Raw genomic sequence first — 14,976 nt, forward strand, 5'->3', positions numbered from 1 at the left:
ACTATGGAAATGGTATAAATAAACCGCAGTTTAGGTTTGCGCTAAAACAACAAGCTGTTATATCAATGAAACAAAAAGACTCGAAGGCAGAAAATGTGAAATATATCTCAGCTCGGTGTGTTTTATTTGTCTCAATATTCTTTTTATTCATTTTATTTTTTTTATTAGACATCAGCCAGTTTTTGGAAGCTCGGTTACAAGAAAATTTCAAAAATTCTTTTCTCTTCATCGTTACTGTGTTTAGAAACTGAAAATCTAAAATAATATATATTTTTATGCTGTTATAGCATGATCATAAAAGATTGGGAAAATACCACCTTTGTTTGTATATGATATACTTTATACAAGAAGAAAATACCGCCAGTTTTGACGTCACTAATTTCTTTGCTATTGTAACCACCCATTCTATCGTCAAAAAGTAGTCGGTGCTGTATTGAGCATTTCATGTAAGTAACAATCTTGACGATTGCAGAAAATCCATCACGTAGAAAACGTGATCATGATTCACACGTATTGAAAGCTTTGTGGTTGTAGTATCCAGAAGTGTGTTGTACGCAGAAGCATTTGAGGTCCCATATGTAGTTAATTAAAGTTGTTTAATTTTATCGTATGGTAGACAAACAATGGCTGGTGTTTTTGATTTAGAGCTACAAGAAGTAGATGTTGAAACATTAAGGACTGTGGAATCTGATGACGATGTTATTGATATTGATGAACAGGTTGGTTGGCACGTTTAAGTTATACTACTGTAGGTAGTACTACCCGAAGTTATTGAGCTGTTCTAACATCTTTTACTGTTTATTTTTTTATAATTTTTATTTAGGCCTTAACAGGCTTAATTTAAGTCAAGGTGAAAGGTTTGCTTGATATATATGATATTAATAATATCAATTATTAACTTTGTAAATGTAATATGATACGACTTGCACATTGGACTGAATTGTGATTAGTATAAGTGTGTATATATCATGCGAATATAGTATGATCTACCTCTGCAGGAACTAGGGCAATGATAAGCGAGATATTTATCACCCATACGTAGTACTACTAAGTGAGTTTCAGGAAGTTAGAACCAATATTAATTAGGGGCAGAGCAAAGAAGTATTGGATTTAGTTATGCAACAGATTCCAATTTTTATCTTCTGTAAATGAGAAAATATATATATGAGGGATAGAAAGCAATAAGGACAGATAGTGAGTTAAGAATAGGAATAAAAAACGTTTGTAGTTATTGGTGATAATTTGGTATAACATATGGATAGGACATTATGTGGAGTAAATAGGGAAAAGTAAGGTTGTAGTCCTAGCAGTAGTACTACTAGTAATCTTTATTATGAACTTGAGAAGCTAATTCATCCAACTCGTGAGTGAAAAGAAAAGAGAATACTTCATATGTAAACCTCACTAGTAATAAGGTGTGTAAGGATAGGTCAGGAGAGCTGAATCACTAAATGATAAGTACAGGGGTTGACAAAAGTATTTAAGGAAAAGGGCCATCACTTATTGTCACGGACTTGTGGGGATGAAATAACTAGATAATTAGGGTTAAATTCTAGACTTAGTAAAGATAAACAGATTAGCTGATTGGGTTTGTGGGATCAGTTTTATGGGAAAAGAAAGATGTTTTGGAATGGATGGTTTACATTTAAATCAGGTAGAGCTGGTTTGTTTACAAAAACTGTTGACTCAGTTTTAAATGTTAGTTGAACATTTTCAAGGTTACTTTATTTTGTGAGGATTCTGAATTTCATTAACATACTTCAAATGGGGTTTTTCAAATTTTCTATATAAATGCAGGAAATATTGTCATATATTGAAAATCAGTCTTTCCAAGAGACAATAATGTTAGCTTTGTTAACCCTTTCTTCCATATGATATTCAAACAGTAATTCAGATTCAATAGGCACATGCAGGTCCTTTTCAGCATGTAATAGTTGATGAATACCAGTGTAGTAAAACATTTACAAATTTACAGTCTCCAAAAGCTAAAAATTTTGCATTTCTCTGGATGAAATTTTATTTACAAAATACCATACCATATTATCAACATACTTAAAACTTTGTATAATTTAGCGTAGTCATTAATATTTTTATTTTTGAAATTCTTAGTATTATCAGCAATTTGTACACATTTGAAGGGTTTATAACTTTTGCAAATCACTTATTAATGATGAATAATGAATAAAACAGGCCCACATATATTTGCTTTAGTAATTCCACTATTTATATCTTCACAACTAGAAAATTTATCTTTTACATATACTCATTGTTTTCAGTTACATAAGAATACTCTAATCGATCCTAGAATGTTGCCACTTCTGTAGCTCACTAGTGTCAAATATGGCTCCTTATCAAATCCTTTATAATGTTGATGTAAACTATATTAATATATCTTCCATCATCTAGTACTTGACACCAATCTTTCACTACAGGCAGTAATTGTAGAGGTGTAGAATGGCCTTTAATGAATCCCTACTCTTTTTTACTGAACAATTTTTTGCTTTTAAAATTTGTAATAATTCTCTTATTCAATAATTTTAAATACAGCACATGTATAGCTGGTTGGTCTGTAATTCTTTGGTTTTCATTTCAGTTTTTAAATGTAATAGAAATTTTAGCTTTCCTTTCACCAGGAAGAGTTTTTATTTCTTAGTGCTCTTTGAAATATGATTTTGTGTGACTTGGTAATTGTCTTTGAGTTCTTTCAAAATTGTGGAATGTATTATTGATATGTACCAGGTGATTTAATTTATTTGTTTGTTATTTTAATGTTGCCTAACTCAGTGTAATACTATCTTTGTTCAATATTAGGAGATTCATTAGGTTTATTAGTAAACATAGTTTCTGAAATAATTTGAGAGCAGTTCTGCTTTTTTTTTATCGTTTTTGTTACTTACTTTAGTTTCACTTTTTATAATCAAATCACAAATATTGTTTTGAATTTTTGTTTTTGACTTTGCATATTGCCACAATTCTTTGACTTTCTGTTAACATCTTTGAATATATCCTGTTTCTTATTTTATTGTAAATTTCATAGGAGGGATCTGACCTTTTATTTTCTATTGAGCAATTTGTTATTTTTATCATTACTTAAACTTTTTCTTAAGTCCCATATTTAGTTTTAATTTTTAAAATTAATTTCTTGATCACTAATGCTGTTCTGTTTGACCAGGTTGGTTTACTGGTGTCTTCTAGTTTGAGGAACACATCTATCAGTTCCAAGATTTACTTATTTTTAAACATGTTCCATTGCTTATATACATAGTTTCATCATAGTTGGTAAACAGTTCATTCCATTCAGTATTCATGTCTTTCATTTCTTTTTCATTTTATTTTCATAATAATAGTTAGTTTTTCTTTCAAAAGTGTTTATTTAACAAATAAATTCCATACTACTGCCAACTAATCACTTTTACTGAGAGGACTGTAGCATCAAGTTTCAGAAATACTATTTTTCTAGCTTGTAAAAATGAAATCGTGTTCAGTTCCTGAAAAGAACAGTATCATCTTGGGTGTTCCACACGTTGACAAAGGAAGTTATTTCTAACTCATTGAATTTGAATTCTTCACTATTTTTGTATTTACTTGTGTGTAATAGTTTTTCCATAACATTTTATTATTGTTAAAATATTCCAAAATCAGGATGGGGCTGTGCTTCTGATCAACTTCTTTTCTAAAGTAGAATTAGTAAGCTATTAATGTTTTCAACCGTGTCACTGTCACCTTTGTATATACAACCTAGCAATATCTTATTATCAAAAGAACTTCAAAAAGATTCTTCACACTCCTCAAAAATGAATTATGTACAAATATAATACTGTCTCTTTCCTTTTTGGTGGTTATATTCACTGTATGCAAGTGAAATCCATTTAGGACATAGTTACACTTTGACACTTAACATGATATAATTTATTATAGTATTCACACAGAACAGACTTTGATTTGCATCTTACAATGCTATTAAAACTGACACATTTGATATTTTTTATTATTTGTGCCATGATTACTAATATGAGAATTTGACTTGTAAACTTTTTTGCTTTCCTTTGAATAAAATCACTGGGTTCTCAGACTTAGAATCATGCAAATCACCATTACTGTCAGTTTAGATACAATATCTTACCTTCATCCACAAATAGCTTTTCTTGATTTACACTACTTTGTGTAGGAACAAATTTTCACTCGCCACTAGCCTTGATACTTTCAACTACCCTTATGTTCAAATAAGACACCTGCATGGTATCATACAGCAAATTTCCTCTAACAGGAGTGTGACACAATTCTTATAACTAGTGCTCTCTCTTCCAAAGGTCTTTGAGGTTTTTTTTCACTTGCATAGATTGATGGGGTCTTCATTATTCATTCACTGGTTCATTCAGTTTTTCCCTTGATTTTTTTTAGTATTATTCCAAACATACTTTTTTCAGTATTTTTTAAACCATTTTATTTTACTTTTAGTGATTTTTTTGCTTTTATTGGAGTTGCCAGGTGATTGTCTGCTTGTACCATGTTTGGGTTTTTCCTAAACATGAGAATAAGAATTTTGATAGCCTGCTCCCTCCTTCTGCTTGTGCTTTACTGTCACATTTCACGTGTGAGAAGAAGCCTAGGCATTCTTCTCCCTTTGCCACTTTAATAATTCAGGTATGTTATTCATGTTCCCTGTTTTCTATGATTTCTCAATGCCCTTTTCAATGTGACATTGATGGGCCAGTATCTAGTGTTTCAACTCCATCACCAAGTATTGGGATTGACACGAATGATTTTAAGGACCAATTACATTTTGGGGCAGTATGCCATGATCCTTACATACTCTGGAAGTCCATGTTTTCTTACTTTGGGGTTTGGGTTCCAATAATTTGTTTACTTTCTTCCTGCTTAGATTTTCCTCAACCTCCTCCAGAACCTGTTTCTGTGTCTCACTATATTCTTTCTCTCCCTTTCTGGTTCCAACCTTTCTCATTCGTGAGGTTTACTGTTGGTACTTGTGCTGTTCTAGGTGCAATCAACCATCCTGGTGACTACACAGTAAGCTTAGGTCTTGAAGGGACCAGGTTTCTTCACTTTACCCACTTTATCCATTATGGACTTTTGGGTTTTGTAGATTGTCTTAGATGGTTTGGCATTCCATTGTTCCAGCATCCCATTTCCTTCTCTCTTCTTCAGGATTGGATTTCTAGTCTGTGCCTCTCAGTGGTGGTCCAGAATTTTCTTTACATGAGTGCCATCGAATAGATGATGCTTCTGAGTCAGGTTATTTTCTTCCCATGTGTCTGTTGTCCCAACTTAGACAAAATCTGGGTCCCTGTCATTGCTTTTTTCAGTTCTGGATTATTCGTTGGTCCTACTAATTTCATCATGGGGTTATACTTGTCCCTTCAATGGGTTTTCACTCCTAGTAGATGAGGGTAGTTGCTTGACTTTCTCATTTCTCTTGCATTGTGAAATTACCTTCAGTTTATCCATTAGGGGTGGTATATTTTGGTTACAGTCTCTTCTGTTTGGACTTGCCTCAGCTCTCTATTTTAGTGTTAAATGGTTAGTGACTGTCTTGTTCATTCTTGGAACCTTTGTTTTCACCATTGCAAGTATGATTGACTACTTCTAGTTCCTTAACAGGCTACATTTGCCATTCGTACTTAGTTCTTTCTACATGAAGCTTCTTGGGTTTGTGGGAGTATAGAAAACTTCTCACCCCAATGCAGTACCTCATTTGTCTTGGTTTAATGTTTAATATCCTCCTCAGTTAGGCCCAATTTCTCTTCTTTATGAAACTACTAGTTTTCAAACTCTCTTCCTCTCACTACAAGAGGATTTTTTTTTGTGGAGGTGGGCTTCTTTGGAAATTTCTCATCCCTCTTGGTTGTTCTTACATGTGTTTCCTAGAGTGGGCTTTGATGGTTCAGTGGAGTCTTGTTTTTGGATCTCCTTAGATATCTTTTCTTACCTTACAGGTTAAATTTGGTAAGTGGTTGATTAAGGTACCACCACTATGGATGTTCTTTCTTGTCTGGAATTTTAGCCCAGTTTGTTTTGTGTATGTGTGATATTTTTATTTCTGCACTCCTTTTACATGTGTAGCTTTTCTCTGGTCCCTGGCCAGGAGAGTCAGTTTGTCGAAAGATGTGGAATCCTTGATTTCCCATTTCATTCATCTTTCCTCCATGGCTGTGTACCAATACTAGTGGTACATGTACCATAGTTGTCCATACCTTGTGAGTTTTCTCCTTCTGTTCTTCCTCACATCCCTCTTATCTGGCTTTTCAGTAGAGGTCTGTTATTCTTCTCAGTCATGGGCTGTTGTGTCTCTTTGTCAGCCAGGTTTTGTTTTACATGATATGCCCATGTCTTCCATTCATTTGCCCTTTTTTTTTATTCGCTTTGCTTTTCCTGTCTCTCTCACCCTGCCTCTCTCCTATATAGGAGTCTCAGTGTAGTTTCTATAGCCTAAACCTTCCTCCACCTCTTCCTTCTACTTCCTCTCCTTCAAGACCCTTTTTCTCCTCCTGTTGTTGTGTGGATATTGTTGATTGGACATTTTTGCTATTGATGTCCACTATACCTTATTTCACGGTTCTTATGTTGTCCTTCCTCTGATCATTCCTTCCTGCTCAAGTCTTTGGCCACTAAGGAAGATAATTCCATCTTTACATCCATCTTTTTTTCTTTCATATCATACTTTTAAGAACAACCTGTCCTGATTGTCTTCTTTACCAGGTTAGGGCTATCTGCTGTTATGTGGTACAAAATGCTTTTTTCAATGTTCCTCTTTGTTTTGGAGCCCTTCTCCATTCCATTACTTTTCTCATATTAGGGTTTGGTGCATATTCCTGTTCACTGGATTGGTCTGATTTTCAAAATAAGGTCACCTATTACACTATCTCCAGAACCTCCAACATGTTTCCTCCTTTTTTCGTGAAATATGGGAGTCCTTGGCACTTACCAGTTCTTGGCTACTGGCATGGTGGTCAGTGGAGGCTTCCTCATGAGTGTTCCAAATACCACTCAGTTGAGATTAGAATGGTGGTATTCTGTTAATGTAGATGGTATTGATATTCATCCTATTGTTGACATGATGTAAAATTCCAGATGCTGTCATGTGATGGATTATGCATTCCATCAACATGCACTTTGTATCTCTGGCTGAAGTGGCTTCCTTTCATTCCAAAGGTGTTGGCTCCTGGCAGATATGGTGATGTTTGGAACTGGACCAGCCATAAAAGTCCTTGTGCATGACCAGGAAACCTCTTATCCAACCATGGACTGGGTAATAAATTTACAATGTCACCTGGTGCTTGACTGGAGATGAAAACCACTTTGTTTTCCATCTTCTTACTATCTCCTGGATGTTGTTTCCCTTTGGATGTGGTGATGGTTGAGTTGGATGTACACATGATAATGCAGATTCTTGGTATGGAGCCTATTATCTTTCCTGTCAATTCCTGTAATTGAGGTGAAAGGAAGAGGACTCTCTTTCTACTGTAGGCTAGACATCCCTATCACAGTTTGACTGGTATTGGTTGGGGTAAATTTCCCATTTACAGTCCAACATGCCCTAGCCACTATTCTAGTGGTTCCTTAATTTCATATACATAATTTAGTTGGATCTTTCCTTTGATTCTTCTTTCTTGGAATAACTTCTACATGGGTGAAGAGTATATCTAGCTCAGATGTGGTGCAGCTTCCCATGAGTATGTTGACTTTCGTTTATGGTTTTTCCTATGGTTTCTCCTTTGGGTATTTACTCGAGGGAGATCATTTTGTGACTAGAACCTCTGCCAACTCAGTTTAGGATTTTTAGCTATTTATGAGAAGGGGGTAAAGTATCGTATTAGAAGTTAATATTTTCCTGTGCTGAAAATGTATTTATGATATATACATACTTATTTCCTCACTTTTGGTGTTAGTTTTGCATGTACTGCCCAATCTTGAAGTGATTATGAGTTGCAAAGAAGAGATAGTGCTAGTTTTGATGGGATTTGTGTCACACTCCTGCTGGTGAAGAGTTGCTATGTAGTCATTTGTATAAAAGATGTGTTGCATGAATACACATGAGGGTAGGTGGAAGTATCAATGCTAGTGGTGAGCGAGAATTTGTACCAACAGAGGGCATTAACAGCCAAGAAGGTAAGTGTTGAGGTAAATATCTTTTGGAAATACATTTTCAGTGTAGGAAAGTGGTAAATTTTAGTATCACTTTTATAATTATTTACTTTATTTTCATGTTGATTCATTTAACTTTTGCTTTGATATTTTCTTGTGACTTGGCTGGTGTGTTACTTTCATAATGGTGACTTTGAATATCTGAACCCAAATCATGTCTTAGTACTTGTAGGTCTTCTCATAAATAGGCACTTTGTCATACGAAAAGTTCAGTAATTCCTGGTACAATGTACTCTATATATTGCCATCTTATAGGCAAAATTCTTTTTGTTCCAACATTTAATTACAATTAACTTTTATTCAGCTCTCACTTCCAGGAAGAATTCCAACTCTAAATTCTAGAGTCTTTTTCCCATTGAGATGAACGTACTTTCAACACCCCTTTAATCAACAGAACATGAACTTCCATCTTTGGATACCAAACAGCAGGAAGATTTAATCTCTTTTTTAGTTTCTTTTAGTAGATATAGGGGGAGAAGGCTTTTAATTTGAATTTATTATATACCAATAGATATACCTGATGAAATAATGTTAATATTCAGTGTTAAAGAGGTCATAATTATGGGGGATTTTAAGTTATAGCATATAGACTGGTAAATGTTATAGTCACACTATGGAGGAGACAGGTTTCTAGATTTGCTTCACCAGTTAATAAGGGAACTTACTATGAATAATTATATTTTAAATTTATTCTTAAATTCCAATACAGAAATGGTTGAGAAAGTGAAGATGGGAGAATATCTGGGTGCAAGTAGTCATTGCACAATTGGATTTGACATTTTGCTGCATATGGAAATCAGGCATAATGAGAATTTGATTACAAGTTTCAGAAAGGCAAATATTGGAGGATTGTGACAAGAATTATGTTTTTGAATTGACAACAAAATTAATTGGAGATGCTGATCAAATATGGAAGACATTTGAAAATTCAAGACTGACATATTCCTTATAGGAAAAAAGGTGGCTCCATTTAAGATTTCAAGTTGGCTCACAAAGAGTGTAATAAATAAAATTAAAGAAAAACATAATACATTTAAGAAGTTTAAATTGACTGCTATGATGAGAAACTTATGAGAATTATATCAGTTCATTCCATAAATAATGCCCAAAAATTTAATACTGAAAGTGCATCATTTCTGTCACTATAGAAGGCTTTAATGATTAAAATATGTGTATCAAATTGTTCAGACAAATAAAAGAAACTAACCCAACTCCACTTTTTAAGATCATTAATCAAATAAACCCTTGTGGAGATGGATGTGTGTGAGGAGTACATTAAGCTTATAACGCTTTATGAGTTTAAAAAAGGCATTAGTGCAGCAGAAACTACACAAAACATTCGAGGTGTTCATGGTGCAGAGTCTCAATGAAAGAAAATGTTGAAGGTGATTTCAGAAGTTCAGATCAGGTCACTACAGCTTAAGTGCTGCTCCATATTCAGATCATCCTGTTGAGTTTAATGATGACTTGCTGCTGGCTGCACTTGATGAAGATTGTGTCGTAACAGTTGAAGAACTAGCACAGAAGCTTAATTCAACCCATTCAACTGTTCATCATCTGCAACAGCTTGGAAAAGTGTCAAAACTTGGAAAATGTGTCCCCCATGATTTGGCAGAAGCCAACCTTAGAGCAAGAGTGGACATTTGCACTTCCCTGCTCTCTTTGTGAATGTAACTCACCTTTTTTGAACAGGTTAGTGACTGGAGATGAAAAATGGATATCTTATAAAAATGTTAAGCACTGCAAACAATGACTCAGTGTAGGTAAACTGGACCTCCACCCTAAGAAAGTCTTGTTAAGCATTTGGTGAGGTACTGTCGGTGTGTTCCACTTTGAGTTGCTGCCACTCAATGAAACGATTACATCAGACTTTTGTTGTTAACAGTTAGAGGGCTTGAATGTTGCACTGAAAGAAAAGAGGCCTGCTTTGGTAAATCATAAAGGTGTTAAGCCAGGATAATGCATGGCCCCATACAGCAAGGATCGCATTTGCAAAGACTGAAAAGCCAGACTGGGAAAAACTTCCACATCCTTCTTATTCTCTAGTCCTTGCCCCATTTGATTATCATCTATTCTGAAGTTTGCAGAATTATCTTGATGGAAAAGAATATTATAGAAGTGGCATTCAGAATCTTTTGAATTGTTGGCAGTAAGTAATTGATAATAATGGAACATATAGTATTTATTAAATAACATTCAAAACATTTGAAACCCTTTCTCTTTTTCTGAACCTAAATTGGGACATTACTTAAGGGAAGACCTGATAGAATACCAAGAGATTTTGTCAAATTGGTTATTAGGAAATTCAAAAGTTGTATGATAAAAGGATGACTTAGAGTTATTTGGTGACTTGACTCAATAAATGGCTCATGTTTTTAATTATAAGTAAAAGTTTACAAATGGATTATCAAAGGTATCAGGTCATTCCTTAAGTAATGTCTGACACAAGCGTGCACACACACACACACACATTTGGCAGTGAGTCATCTTCAGTGAAGTGAAGACAATTTTATTTTCTAATAGGGTGTTTGATCTTTGAAATTGGTTAGATTTAGATGCAGTGGATGGAGTAAATGTAAGGATGTTTGAGGGATTATATGATAAATATTCAAATGATAAAAGCTGGCTTTGAGTGTGTTTTTTTTTTAACACTTTAGGAGATGAGACAGTCTAGATAGACCAAGAGGTCTCTTGTTCTTAAATTTTACTAAGAAGAGTCAAAGTCCAGACTTGTAACACAATTCCCAAAAGCTGCTTTTTTTTAGCAAGCATACATAATTATGAGACAGCATTTAAGTCTAATCACACTTCAAAAGCTCCTGCCACTCCATTATATTGTATGATGTATGAACAAATACATCCAGAAAGAAATGACTAATTTATTTCATTAGCAGACCAATCACAGCTTAGAAACTCCCCTTGTGGTTTTCTCAGCCATTTTAATCTGTTAAAAGACTACCACATTTTTCCAAACTGAGATTTTAAGGAGGTAAGTTGTGTGTTTTGTCTGCTCCAAGTTTAATATTTTTTTTATACCTAAATACAAATTAGTTATTAAACTTGATAAATTATAGTAGAATTCTGTAATACAGATATAGTATAATTTATGATTTTGTTTGGGTATTCAACTGTATATATAAAATCTAAGAAGAATTGTCTTATCCTACATGTGTGAAATTTTAAAGGGCTTAGCCTTGATTGTACCATGCTACCAAAAAACTTCAGCTGCACATAAGGGTAATGTTGCCTTCTGCTATTTCTATTCTTTCCATTTTATAAATATTCTTGTTCGGATTGCAGCTATGAGGTGTTATGTGTCTTCCATGGCTCTTTTCTTAGTTTTCCATTTTTTTTTTACAACTTTTTAGTTTCCTTTCTTTTTCTATCACTCTGACTGATTGGGATCAGCAACTCATTCGTATGGCATCTTCCTCCTAGCCTTCTGATTTGTTTCCCATTTTTGTGTCTACTTATTAGATTCATTACCTCACAGTGTCTTTGGCTGCTCATTTTCATTGTCCTCTGAAAGAGATTGTCTAGACTGGCATGCAGAACAATGCTCTTACTTTTGTTGTTATCTGCATCATCTGGTAGTTTCCTTTTCAGCCAGATATCATTTACCTCATGTTGCCATCTTTGACTCATTGGTTCATCTTTGGGTAAATGTCATTTTTTTTTTTATTCTATAATACAGGGACCTCTTTGCACTCCTTTATTAGATCCCTTTTGCAGTTTGTGGTGCCTGATCAGTCATACTAATTCTTAAACCTGCACTGTGTGATCATTCAGTTGTTAATGCTCATTGTTGAGATGAAGTGTTCTATAAGACTGTTTGTAGGTTCATACTCAGTGTTTTGCTTCATAAGTATATTCATTTCAGACTATACTTGTGGACTACAGTGATCAAAGCAGAAGGACAATGTTTCTATTCCTTACCATTTCTTGATTATACATACTGGGTTTGGTGTGATTTTCAAAATAAGATTTTTTTGGTCACACATTGCACTTTCTCAGGTGATGTGCTCCTTCAGACTCACCTATGGGTTTTTTCCCTTCTATTGGAGTACAGGAGACCTTGCCATTCAGATCATACATAGCCACTGGGGTGGTAGATCATGGAGAACTTCTCTTGAGTAAGTTCAGTTCCACTCATTTGAGAGTAGGGCAGTGGTGTTCTGCTGGTGTAGGTGGTGTGACTATACTCCTATCATGAATATGGTATAAAATTCCAAATTTGTTACATTGCAGACTGGATTTTTCTGTCACATGTATGTATGCAGTTCACTTCTCTAACTTTGGAACCCTGTTACCTACTGCTGCCTGGATGTAGCTTGCTGTATGATTGGTGTTGGTTGGAGCCAGACCAGTCAATATAAATCCTCTCATGTGAGTGGGCTGGGACCCTCTTCTTATTGCAGGCTAGACAATATATTATCCTTGCTACATATTTTAAAGGAAAAAAGTATTCTCTACCAAAGTGTTTTCTGCTTTTAATATTTTAGAGACAAAATGGGTTATTGCTAGGTGATTAATAGATTGTGTGGGAATTTTCAGTGTTTCAGTACAATATTTATCAGTTGTTTTTTTTCTTCAGATTTATCAAGACACTGTGTATTCAAGATATGGACCCCCTATGAACTACAGTCTAGAGATGATTCTGGTTACAGAATATTTTCAGTTTTACTGTAATATTAGTTAATGGTAGCTACAAGGTTATAAATGATATGTGCTTCATTTACTGTTACTGTTTCACTTATGGTTATCGTCACAGCTTCTAGCTGTAAGAAGTTATGTCAACAGAAAGAGATGGTTAAATTTATTTAATTTTAGAACAAACTTGAGTATACAACTTTGTATCAAGACACATGACAGTGTGTTGTGCAGTCAAAATAATCTGGGGGACACAGATTATTTTAGTTACACAGTTGTTACAGGAATGATATTTTATCAACACAACTGTACCACATGAAAAATGTGGAGATTTGTAGAAGTATAAAGGTTAGTGGCATGTGAAAATTTTTACATATAGAGTACAGTAGAAATCAAGTTAAGCAAAATTTTAAGTGCTATTTTAAATGGATTGAATTGCCATATTACCATAAAATAAACTGTTTTCATGAAATAAATTTTGTGCTTAATTATTTTTGAATCTGGTACAATAATTTTTTCACATATTACAAATATTCTTTAAGCTGATAGTATTTACATTTCTTTTTCATTATTTTACTGATATAATAACAATATTCTGTCAACTCCTGATATGAGCCCCTCGGTGTGGATTCCTGTATGTGGTGAGGGGACCTCTCAGGAAAGGTTCTAATCTTTCAGTTTACTTTCTCTGGGATCTAAACATCCATCCACATGTTTGCCGTGTGTGGTGACCCGTGAAGGGGAGGAGAGGATCATGGTGGTAGAGGGGTCCAATCTTAACACACCACTTTGGCCTTGAATTCTTGTAGACAGGTAGCATTGGAGTGGGCCCCTTTGGGTCAGTCGGCTGGCCCACTTGGGCTAGGGTCAACCAAGAACCAGTGTTAGATGTTCTCAACAGTTGTTGTGGACATTGTATCTGATGCTGGTGGCTAGGTATAGTGCTCACGAAACCTTTTCATTGCTGCAACATCCTTGTTTGGCATTATAATGTGTCCCCTCATAGGGCTCCATGGTGGGTGGGGTCAGTGGGCACCAAAATATTCCTTTTTTTATGGATCTTTCAAATAAAAACTCAAGTAAAATAGTGTAGAAACAGTCCATAGGTAAACAACCACGTCTTGAAGATTATGAGCAGCAATCTTCAACATCTGTCACACCTGCATCTCGTTTTCTTATACTACATTCTCTTCCAGACAAACCTTCAGAGCAAATGTCTCTCTTTTTCATTCAGAATGGACTTGCTGGCTCTCCAGAGTCACTAAAGAAGCTCTGATCTGGTGATATATTGGTGAAAACATCCACATCTCAACACAGTGAACACCTCTTGAATTCAAAGGAAATTGGGGATATACCTATTGAGGTTACACCTCATGTTACTTTGAATTCATCATGAGGAGTTTTTGTTGAGAGGGATTTGAAGAACATCCCTGAGTTGGAGATTCTCGCTGGTTTCTTCATCCAAGGAGTTTCTGCCACCATCAAGGCAGGCTATCTCAATTGCAGGGTACAGCCATACATTCCAAACCTTCTCAGATGTTTCCAGTGTCAGCGGTTTGGTCACTCGAAGACATCGTTGTGGTTTCTTGACGTGTGCTCATTGCAGTGGCAAGGACCACAATGTCTATGAGTGTGAAATGGACCGTCATTGCATGAATTGCAATGGCTCTCACCTGTCATACTTTTGTTCTTGCCTTAAATGGTTGGAAGAAAAAGAGGTGTAACATTTGAAAACAATTCAAAACATCACTTACCCTGAGGCTTGAAAGTTGCTGTCCACTACTTCATCTCAAACATGTGTTGCTGCACCTCATTCCACTACTATAGTGGAAGTGCAGATGGATCTCTTTGTGCCTCCAAAAGAAGCATTCTCAAAACAAATGAAAAATCTTATTACCTCCATGGTTAAAAAATTTGATGAATTAATTTCAACACCCATCTCTGCCCAACACATACATTCCAGTAAATCCCAAGATCCACATCCTATGGTTCTGGTATAAGCATTTCTTCAGATACATTTTCTTCTCCCACATCAAGAAGCAAAATGATCATTCATTCACCTCCTCAGTCACTTGAATCTTCTTCCAACAGCAAAGACCTGCCCAATCGACCCAGGGGAGGATCCATGGGGGTCGACAAACCTCCTTCGAATAAAGACAGTAA

General features: G+C 35.1%; 1 protein-coding gene across 2 annotated transcripts in view; it reads left to right on the forward strand.

Moving 5' to 3' along the window:
* The first annotated feature begins 346 nt into the window (after positions 1-346).
* Positions 347-14,976, forward strand: part of LOC143240083 (ribosomal protein S6 kinase beta-1-like) — a 94,613-nt gene continuing 79,983 nt past the window's right edge. For both annotated transcript variants that reach the window (XR_013021566.1, XM_076481928.1), the window contains exon 1: positions 347-719. Coding sequence is in view for 1 of the 2 variants with exons in the window: in XM_076481928.1 (XP_076338043.1) it covers positions 624-719 (96 nt within the window). In the remaining variant the exon portion in view is untranslated. The remainder of the gene's footprint in view (positions 720-14,976) is intronic.

This window comes from Tachypleus tridentatus, chromosome 13 (genome assembly GCF_004210375.1).
Source record: "Tachypleus tridentatus isolate NWPU-2018 chromosome 13, ASM421037v1, whole genome shotgun sequence".
Classification (NCBI taxonomy): domain Eukaryota; kingdom Metazoa; phylum Arthropoda; class Merostomata; order Xiphosura; family Limulidae; genus Tachypleus; species Tachypleus tridentatus.